This window comes from Amborella trichopoda, chromosome 3, assembly GCF_054954075.1.
Source record: "Amborella trichopoda isolate Santa Cruz 75 chromosome 3, AtrichopodaSantaCruz75HAP2 v2.0, whole genome shotgun sequence".
Lineage (NCBI taxonomy): Eukaryota > Viridiplantae > Streptophyta > Magnoliopsida > Amborellales > Amborellaceae > Amborella > Amborella trichopoda.
In genome coordinates this window covers 28,266,809-28,277,108 of record NC_142338.1, presented here as the reverse complement: position 1 = coordinate 28,277,108, position 10,300 = coordinate 28,266,809, and the positions used below count along the sequence as shown (strand labels likewise).

At 40.3% G+C, this 10,300-nt stretch overlaps 2 protein-coding genes across 7 annotated transcripts; both read right to left on the bottom strand.

Moving 5' to 3' along the window:
- Positions 1-1,297: 1,297 nt before the first annotated feature.
- On the bottom strand, positions 1,298-3,164 carry LOC18430658 (putative pentatricopeptide repeat-containing protein At1g10330). Its single transcript, XM_006840761.3, has one exon. The coding sequence runs from the start codon at positions 2,875-2,877 to the stop codon at positions 1,501-1,503; it is 1,377 nt and encodes a 458-aa protein (XP_006840824.3). The 5' UTR covers positions 2,878-3,164; the 3' UTR covers positions 1,298-1,500.
- A 1,088-nt stretch (positions 3,165-4,252) lies between these two features.
- ALA1 (aminophospholipid ATPase 1) lies at positions 4,253-10,300 on the bottom strand. 6 transcript variants are annotated; one of them, XM_020665110.2, is made up of 8 exons: positions 9,304-10,160; positions 8,045-9,157; positions 7,538-7,844; positions 6,646-7,342; positions 6,400-6,523; positions 5,877-6,096; positions 4,781-5,239; positions 4,253-4,701 (listed from the first exon to the last, which is right to left on the bottom strand). In XM_020665110.2, exons 1-8 carry the CDS (start codon positions 9,326-9,328, stop codon positions 4,479-4,481), a joined length of 3,168 nt encoding a protein of 1,055 aa, XP_020520769.1. In that variant the 5' UTR covers positions 9,329-10,160; the 3' UTR covers positions 4,253-4,478. The 6 variants fall into 6 exon arrangements, 3 of the variants coding, with proteins under 3 accessions (XP_020520769.1, XP_088718480.1, XP_006840823.1); XM_088862354.1 differs by having other exon boundaries at positions 6,646-7,347; positions 9,304-10,158; XR_016052365.1 differs by having other exon boundaries at positions 5,877-6,106; positions 6,646-7,347; positions 8,045-10,198.

Genomic DNA, 10,300 nt, shown 5'->3' with positions numbered 1-10,300 from the left:
GATCAACCGGTATTTAAAATAAAAACATAAAAAAAATAAAAAATGTATATAAATTCTCAAAAATAAAAAATTTGATTTGTAATGCATTTTTAAACATTCTTTACATTATGGTAAAGATCAAAAAAAAATTTGGTCATTAATACTCACTTTTATATTTTTCCATCATTTTTATAAAATTTTAAAAATAGCCATTGAAAAATATAAGATAGGTTAAAATCCATTTTTTTCATTATTTTTCAATTTCATTTGAATGTGTTTTGTTTTAATCATTCTTTATATGCTTTTTATATTTTAGTAGCTATATATATATATATATATATATATATATATATTCAACACTTTTTTGACCGCCTATATATTTTCAACACTTTTTTGACCGCCTAAGACTTGCCCGGTTAGAGCGGTGGAATCGGCCGGTTTACCGTTTAGGACGGTTAAACCGCTTCCAGGCCTATGTCCGATTAACCGTTCCAATTCGATTTTACGAACATTACTTTTAAGTTTTTGTATGACAAAGAAAAGAAATCTTATGGGAAAATTGATTTTCTAGCTTTTGGGAGAAACAATTTTGGATCCAAATGGCAGAACTAGGCAATCTCACTATAAAACCATTTTATGGTAATCGTTTTCTAGGAATCCAAATGACTCATTTTTGGATCCTTGGAAAAAAAGATTACCAGGAAATGATTTTCTACAGAAACTACCCATTTCTAAGTTCTGGTTTCAAATTCTGGGGTTTCTCCCCATAAACTAAAAAGAAGTAATTTTTCTCTGTCTGCTTTTTTTTGTGGAGCTGAACGCAAAAAAAATAAATAAATAAAATAATATAATAAAACAAGCATACGGCTATCAGGACCAAAACCAAAAAACGCAATCGATCTCTCTCTCTCCCTCCTTGCTTACCCATATCTCTCTCTCTCTCCCATCTCTTTCTTCTTATTCCCAAAAATCCTTATATTTTGTTTCTCGTGTCTCTCCCCATTCATATAAATATTTTTCTACATCTCTCATGTTCCAGTGATTTCCTTCTTTCTACCCCCACTATATTTTTCTCTACAAATTCCTGTATTTAACCCCGAAATATATCTTCCAACTTGCATCCAAACACTGGAAACCCATTTTATAGGAAATTTGTTTCATAAGAAATAAATTTCATAAAAATTATTTTTTTCTGATCGAAAACAAGGCCTGAGATAAGTTTGCAGTACAGCTAGTAAAATCGAAAAGACTGCTCCATGGGACTTGTGTTGCATGTGCATGTGGTAACAAATATGATACCTCTTCACCCATGCCTGGCTTCCCCTAACAACAAAATTCAACTTAACTTGTCATTAAAATTGGGTTACATTTTAAATTCTTCAAATTCAAAAGGTACCAATCTACATTTACATCACAGTTTTTACACAGCTGCCCAAAGCACCTTGTGACCAATTTTTCTACATGGTTTGGTGATCTTTAAAACACTAATATAGTTGCACCATGTGTGCAAGATACAGGGATTCATGCAACTTGCCAAATCCGGCTCCATCCAACCACCTTTTTTATCCCTCTCTTTGCCATCATTTCTCTCATCTCTGCCGCCTCAGCCCACCGACCGGCTGTTGCATAAATATTCGACAAAATCACATACCGCCCGCAATGCATAGGCTGTGCCTCTATTGCACAGAGCCCTATAACCTCACCCAACCCCACATCCCCCTGGACCGAACACGCACCCAATAGTGCACCCCACACTGAACAATCTGGCTCGAAGGGCATATCTTTAATCAACTCAAGGGCCCGGTCCATAAGCCCAGCTCGACCGAGTAGGTTCACCATGCACCCATAGTGCTCCATTCTTGGTTGCACGCCATGAAGCTGGCCCATTGAGCCAAAAATCTCAAGCCCTTTGTCCACAAGTCCTCCTCTTGCACAGGCCGATAATGCACCCACAAACGTGACTGAATTGGGTCGGACCTTAGCTTTTTGCATGAGCTCATAAAGCTCTAGAGCTTGGTCCAGGAGCCCATGTGTTGCTAAGGCCATGATGGCCGCATTCCATGTACAAATGCCTCTCTCTCTCACATTCACCATTGAAAACACTTGCATGGCTTCATTAATGCATCCACATTTAGCATACATGTCTATCAAAGCTGTTCCCATGTTAGCACTCAAATTAAGATGGTTCCTAACCACATAGCCATGACATGCTTGTCCTTCATCTAGGCAAGACAAGTTGGCCATGGCTGATAGAACACTCACCAATGTGGCCTCATTAGGCCTAACATTAGAGCCTAACATTAGCCCAAAGAAGTCCATGACCTTCTTATATTGCTTGTTCTTGGTGAATCCATTAACCATGGTGGTCCAAGAAACCACATCTCTGTGAGGCATTTGGTTGAACATGTTTTCAGCAGAGACTATGTCTGCATTCCTGAAGCACGCATTTAGCATGGTGTTGCGTGATGCTATGTCAGGTCCGAAATTTTCATTGAATACCTTGTGGGCATCCTCAATTTCGGAATGGTCACCATAAAATTGTATTAGGGAGCTCTGAATGAAATCATCTAACCCTAAACCTAAACCTAGTCCATGCTTTATGATGTGGCCATGGATGGTTCTTAGAGAAAGAAGGGTTGGGGAGGCCTTGATTAGAGAGGGAAAGGTATGATTATTAGGGTGAATGTCATTGATGAGCATTTGGGTGTAGAGAGAGAAGGTTTTGTGAGGTGCTGTGGATTGGGAATAGGCCATGATCAGGGTGTTCCACATGAACGGGGTTGCGAAATTGAAGTTCAGCAGGCCATTTGTTATGAGAAGGGTGTGGACTTGCTTTGTGTGCCTTGTGCTTTTGCAACTTTTTAACAAGAAGATTAATGCTTCAAAATTTGGGTTCATGTCCTTCAAAATTTGGGTTCATGTCCAGGAAAACCAAGAAAAGTGGGAGCACATGATGAAGTAGAGCTGATCCAATTATTTGCCCATATGCAAACATATGATTCTGTTTTGTCCCAAGATTAGGGCTGGCCATGGATCCGTACCCAATCTAGAACTCGGCACGTATACTTGAACTGAGTCCGTGTATGGGTCCATCTTTGGACCCACAGGTAGGGTCCGGGTCCAACAATGCACACCAAAAAACTTGAGTACCGGTATGGGTTTTGGACTCACCCTGTAACTAACTTGGATCCGTTAGTTTATATTTAGGATGTTAAGTATATAAAGATTAATAATTCATTATTCAATTAAAATCATATTATATATTTTAAAATGTAATTATCTAACTAAACTACAACCGAACTTACTATAATTTAGCTCTAATTAGGCAAACATGTTTTAAGTTTTTTTTGGCCAAATCCTACCCAATTCCCTTTCCAAACGCAAACCCTACCAGCGCCTGTTTTGCTGAATCGTTGAGGCTTTGAGCTCCCTCTTTCTCTCTCTATTCTAAGTTTCGACCTCGAAAACCCTAGCCGGCCGAGCTTTGCGTCTGTTCGATCTTCGAAGCTTCAATCACATATTTACATTTTATCTCTGTATCTTCCCCTGTAAAAACCCAACTCTCTCTCTCTCTCGTCCCTTGCAAACACCCAACTCTCACTCTCATCCCCTCCGGCCTTCGGCCTGCCAAACCCAATTTCTCTTCCAAGCTGGATTTTGATAAGCAAAAATGTCAAGTTTTTATTTGATTTTTGTGCATTGCATTTTTACATCTTGATACTCGTTGTAAGATCAGCAAAAATGACAAGCTTTTATTTGATTTTTGTGCATTCTTTTTTGCATCTTGATGCTCAATGGAGGATTAACAAAAATGACAAGTTTTTATTTAATTTCATGCTTTTTTATTTGGCATCTTGATGCTAAGAGGAAGATCAGCAACTAAGGAGTTCTGCTCATTTTTGTCCCAAGTACGGGTCCAGTTACTAAGTCTCCATATCCCTAGTACGATTACGGGTCTAGATTCTTTGGATCTGTCCAGTACCAGTCCATAAGTGGTATTCCGGGTCCGGGTACAGGTCCATAAGTGATATTCCAAGTCCGAATCCGACCCATACCCGACCGGTTGCCACCCCTACACAGGATGCAAAGAGGCTTACTCTACCACTTGTCCTCAATATATAGGAAATGATCTTATTAAACCAAGGCGCACAAGGCTCGAATTTATATGAGAAACCAAGATGTAGCCCGGTTACTTCTCACCCCCCAGCACCAAATACAAACTTAACACAAACCAAATGATCAACCAAATGATCAGGAAGAAGATTACAAGTTATTTTCAAAACTTAATTGGATTTATTAACAAAAAGAATTGGAATTACACATCTTAAACCCACCAATAGGGATTACAACTCTAATCCTTGTGGATAGAGGTATACGGGAAGCAAGCAGCACCCAAATGGCCGCCATGGCTTACAATAAAATAAGACACTATACATGTAAAAGTCGGGATAAAATACACAAAAAACAAAAGCCACTCAAAGAAAAACAAATTCACGGTATCATCTCCTCACTGGATCCACAACAGGTTGCAATTCAACTGTTACTTGAGAAGGCTGGTTACTGGGATTCCTAAACTTCTCAGCTTCCCTACCAATTTGAATATCACTGGGTTTTAAATGCTGCTTAAACATCTTAACTACAAAACGAGGAATCAGTGCTGTCACCACGATGAAGAGCAAATCCAACCAGAAAGATGCAGCATTTGCAAAATGGAAGATGGCCCTGAAATACAACACAGAAAAGTTTAGCATTCTCTTTGCATGCAAATACAGATTCGGATGCAGAAAGGGAGAGAGAGTACCAATAGCCGGGTAAATAAGGTACAGAATCAATGACACTGATGCAAATGCATGTTGCTACTATCGTGCCCCACAAAGCAGCATGCGTTATCCATGACCACCTGAATACATCCATGGCCAAGTGGATGTTAACCAATATCACCACTGCAAGGGTCCAAAGATCTCCAAGCATTGATATATCCACCGTACTCACTCTATAAGTAAAGTAAGGGATATAGAAAACCACTGCACTTTGCCACAATGTATCTGCCATTGTCCAGCAAAAGAGCTTGAATTTGTAACTCTCCCCTCTTTGTCCTGCTCCATAGAGCCGAGGGTATTTGAGCAAAGTTTTATGGCTCACATCTTTGTCAAGAACTCCCACAATAACGGTTGGAAATGATGTATAAATTACGGAGTACAAAACGCTGCTCCACTCTGTGATTGCTGTGGTCACGGTATATGCAGCGTAAATAACATACCTGCAGACCAATCATTGAATGTTATGTTTGTCATCATAGGCATTATTATGCATTGAAGCGTCTAGTCCCACACAAACGAAGTTTTAACACTTATTTCAGATGATCACTTTATGTGTTTATCAGAGTTAATGTCGTGCATTGAGATTGTCTGTTTAACCATAATGATACATTATGAGAAGGGACATCAGGCTCTCTCTGATGGGTTTTTTAACAGATTGTGGCACGGGAAGTTTTTTATGAATCTATAGGGACATATCATTCAGTTTACTGTTTTCCTTGTGTTTTGTAGTTTGGAGGGATAAGACATTTCTTCGGACAGCTACAAAAGAAGAAATTTGTTTAGAAATCGACTGAGGAGTTTTCATTTGTATGTTCCGACTTCTCCCTCTCTTAGCTCTAGCTGCATTTCTAGGTTTTTTTCTTTGGTTTTGTCCTTTCCTTATCTTTGCTTGAATAACGTATATTTTGAGAATTTTAAGGAGGTTAGTGTCCATAATATTCAAGAACAAGGAATTTTAAAATCCCTAACACCTAAGAGTTCTTCATTTTCAGAGGGCCTCAGCTCTTTTTAACTGAGCTCAACATGCTTTTCATGAATTTGAAATGCTTTTCAATTGAATATCAGAAAAGAACTCACCAAAAGAGGATGAAGACAAACACTGCATTTCTGTAAAAGTTATAGAGGATCATGTAGCCCATTCGCTGATAGTTCCAATGGCCATGGACCAATAATAGGGGCACCAAGAATCTGAACTGCCCCATGGCAAAATCCGAAGCCATAACAGCTTGACGTCCCTCTTGGCCACTGATGCCAATGCCCACATCAGCCATTTGGATCATAGATACGTCATTTGCACCTGGCCATTGCTATAATAGGTTAAGTATATGCTTGTCGTAGCAACAGAGATAAAAGAACTTTAGTTTCATACAACCAAAAGCATATATCAATACACAGCTTTAAAGCATACTTAGGGCTCAAAATGATTGGACAATGTGATCCAATCTAAATTGCTTCTTGGGCATGTGATGTCTCTCTCTCTCTCTCTCTCTCTCTCTCTCTCTCTCTCTCTCTCTCACACACACACACACACACACGCACACACACACCCAAACTTTTGTCAGAACCTACAAAATCTAATTAAACCAATTGAGATGCTTACCATCACCAATGGCAAGGGTCATGTCATAGGTCCTGTTCTTTATGAGTGCTACGATGCCTGCCTTTTGTAATGGAGCCACTCGACAACAGAGCACCACAGCGCATGCTGTGGCCAATTCAAACAGCTGCATAACATAAAATTCAAGTCGATCATAATCAGAAGAAACAACAGAGAGGTCTCAATGTCTACACGCTAACAATCTTTCATTGTAGCTGCATTCTAATGGACGAAGATATGATTGTTTACCTCGATTTCCAATTCAGTCTCGAGAATATAAACCAGACTATTCCCATCTATTATCAAAGCTAATGGCTCTTGTGCACTAGAAAATGTTTCCTGCGCATCTCTCCTCAACTGGTTTCTATCAGCCAAGGCCTTAGCTTCTCTCAAACTCTTCCTACAAGCCTCCTTTGAACGACTGTTTATTATGATCTGCTTCATATCACTAGTAAGGAGCTTACAAGAATAACCAATAGAAATGGCAGTTTCTTGCTTATCTCCTGTCAAAACCCAGACCTTAATCCCAGCTTGTCTCAACGATTCTATGGCTTCAGGTACACCTTGTTGAAGTTTATCTTCAACTCCTGATGCCCCCAATAATTTAAGATTGGATTCAATGTTTCCTGCAACTGAACGAAGCAAGCATGCTCTCCCTATCAAAGAGGTACTGGCTTTTTCATAGTCGGATTGCCATTGTTGAAACTCAAGTTCAGTGAGTTCTCTCATGCCCATAACTAGGGTTCTCAGGCCCAAAGATGAGTAAGAGTGTAGATGGGACTCAGTAACATGAACCAAGTCAGAGTTAATGGATTTGGACAAGACTCCAAACATTGAGCTATCTGCACCTTTTACGAATGCTCGTACAGTTTGGTCAGGGCAACCAACTATAACAGACATTCTCTTTCGATCACTGTCAAATTCATGGAGACCCAATATATTGAACCTGCACTGGCCATGGTGCAAGAAATCACAGGGTAGGTTAACAGACTGCAATCTCTAAAACAAAGAATCTATTAATCTTTAGAATTTGTTCTAATCTCTCTCTCTCTCTCTCTCTCTCTCTCTCTCTCTCTCTCTCTCTCTCTCTCTCTCTCTCTCTCTCTCTCTTGCAAAAAAGTTCCAGTGGAGCAGATGGTACCTCTGTTTTTCACCTTGGACGTCAATCACAATATGACCAGATGTTCGCTCAAGAAGAACAAAGCCATAGGCAGCTGCAGCATACACCAGAGCTTGCTCATCAGGAGACTCACCTTGATAGTCTATCAACCTCACCCCCTTCTCTCTTGTCTCCACTGGAAGTGGAACTATAGTATTACAAGCAGCTAGGGCAAGAAAGTAGTCATGAGCCTGCCTCTTTTCTGGGGTTTCCCCAGGGCTTTTCAAGAGTTTTAGAAGCTCACTATCAGCCTTCAACTTCATCTTTGGTTTCCACACTTCTCCATTTACTGTTGCATAGAAAGAAGATAAAAAAACAGTTACAGAGAGAACGATCAAGTCCCACCCAAGAGACAGAGATCCTTAGGGATATCTCTCGTTTCTTTTATGCAATCATAGGGGAAAAAAAGATGATATCTCACTTCTTTTCTCCAATTACATAAAGAGAAAATAATCTAACAAAAATCCCTTAGTTTCTGCAAAGTCATACCTTTCACTGCAATTTCATCAGCTCCGCCTTCATTAGAAGAGGTTCCCCTGCCATAGTAATCCAACCCACCTATACACGCACGCTGAAAGTCCATCTTGTTCTCTGTAAGAGTACCGGTTTTGTCAGAGAACACATATTTCACCTGCCCAAGATCTTCATTAATGTTCAGAGCTCTACACTGAAACCTCGAATTTGAAGCTTCATCATATAATTCAGTATCCCTTATCATGAAATAAGCCTGACCCAATCGAACAAGCTCCATTGAAATATACAGAGAGATTGGAATCATGATCTGAAACACAATTACAGACATGAGAAACATGAAGAGGATCTCAAGCCATAGACCATAGAAGTTGTAATTACCACCATCTTCATCAAAGGATTTCTTCCTAAAATAAGGCATGATATCCAGGTCATCATCATTTTGGCCCTGTAACCATATGCCAAAGCATGTGCTCACAGCTGTGCACAATGCAATCAGAAACAAAGATAGGCAGATTATCTCTCTGTTCATTGAGGTTTCAAGCCTGCTCCTCTTAGATGGAGTTCCTGAGCTGTTGAGCATGACCTTGGTCTCTTGGCCTGCATACACTATAACCCCAACTGCCCAATCTGTGTTTTTGAGCTCACAACCTCGAAGAATTATATTTGAAGGCCCCAAAGATAGCCTCTTTCCGTCTTCAAATTCCATGTTAGCTTGAAACCCATATATATTTCGATTGGGTTGCTCGCATTTGATCACAGCAACAGTCGAGATAACCCCATCTTTAGCGAGAGAAAGAGTCTCTTGCTTTGCATACCTGGTTTTCAAATTGGTTTCACCATCAAGATTGATAGTTTGAACATAGGAAACACCAGATGGGTCACTGGTAGAGAGAAGAACCATGTCACAAGGTAGGGTTTCATTCGTCTTGACCCTAACCATCTCCCCAACTCTGATATCCTTCCATTTCTTCAGCCTGAATTGCAGGTCTTCCATTGCCAAGACCTCTACGACTCTATTGTTCTCGATTCTATCCGATCGATGTCTCCTCCAATCCTCATAAGCATCTTTAATAGCAGTGACAAGAAGCACAACAGCCAGAGGCAAAAGAGAAGCACCTCTTCCAAATACTGCAAGCTGAGGAAGCTGGTTTAGAATCGCTATGATGAGGAAATAGATATAAGCCACTCTGTGAAATTGTTCAAAGAGATTTCTCGGTAAAAAGGAGAAGACCGAGTATTTGCTGGTTTTAATGAAGTTCCCTGCAAATTCATACCTATCATTCGTGAGCTGAGGATCATTCAAGTAAATAAATCTGGCGTTTTCTTCATTAATCTCTTTTTGAGAAGCACTGAACACCTCTGACTCTCCTCCACCTCTGGAGCCCAACTGCTTGGATCTAGGGAGGTTCAGGCTGTCTATGGAGAGAGAAGACAGAGAAACATCTGCAAATTCTTCCTCTACTGAGTTCCTTCCTGCTGCAGCCTTGGACCGATTCGATCGAGAAGATATGCTGGTCCTTGCTGAAGAAGAATACAAAACCCTAGGGTTTTGAGGGATTTCCTGTATCGTAGAGAGAGAACCAGAGCGATCTAGAGAGCCATGGCGATCCATGGTATAAGCAGAGCTGGGGTTTGTGGTGCTAATGGGTTTGAAACCAGGAAAAGGGATAGATTGAGGGCTTTGCAAAGAAGGACTGCAAGGGGTTCGAGTAGACGGAATCAAGAGAGGCCGCTCTGAAGCCATGACTGAAAGATCAGGCGGCCTCCACTAGAAATCATCTCAAAATGGAGCATCTAAACTTCGAGAATGGCTAAATAACAAATGAATAGCCATTAAAAAGTTACAGGAGAAGCAAAAGCAAAGCTTGTCTACTCTAAAAAAATTCGGAAAATTAGCGAAATAAGAGGGAATTGCAGAAAGAAGAGATTTGGGAATCAGGAGAGAGAGCGATAGAAGACCGAGAGAGAGAGAGAGAGAATTTGAATAAAGAGAGAGGGACAAAAAGGTGGGCGAGGACAACAAGTGAAGAGAGAGAGAGGGGGTGAAGTGTTTTAAAACATGAATAATTCGGACACGGAAAGAAGGAAGAAAACAAGAAAGTAGGTTTCTTGAAGGATTCCTCTTCCAAACAAGAGGGGGATCCATGTCATTTGTAGGAGCTCTACATGCATTGGGAGGCCTTACAGATACAATTGAGGCTTCTCCTTTACTCTCTCCATCAAACTCGCCAAAAACCTCTCTCTCTCTCTCTAAATTGTTTTTTCATCTTG

Excerpts from the sequence above, each read along its gene's own strand:
- LOC18430658 (XM_006840761.3), bottom strand. The coding sequence starts at position 2,877 with ATGAACCCAAATTTTGAAGCATTAATCTTCTTGTTAAAAAGTTGCAAA.
- ALA1 (XM_006840760.4), bottom strand. The coding sequence starts at position 9,773 with ATGGCTTCAGAGCGGCCTCTCTTGATTCCGTCTACTCGAACCCCTTGC. Across the intron at positions 7,343-7,537 it reads GTCCAAGGTGAAAAACAGAG|GTTCAATATATTGGGTCTCC; the intron begins GTACCATCTGCT and ends TGGCCAGTGCAG. Across the intron at positions 6,097-6,399 it reads GACCCTTGCCATTGGTGATG|GTGCAAATGACGTATCTATG; the intron begins GTAAGCATCTCA and ends AGCAATGGCCAG.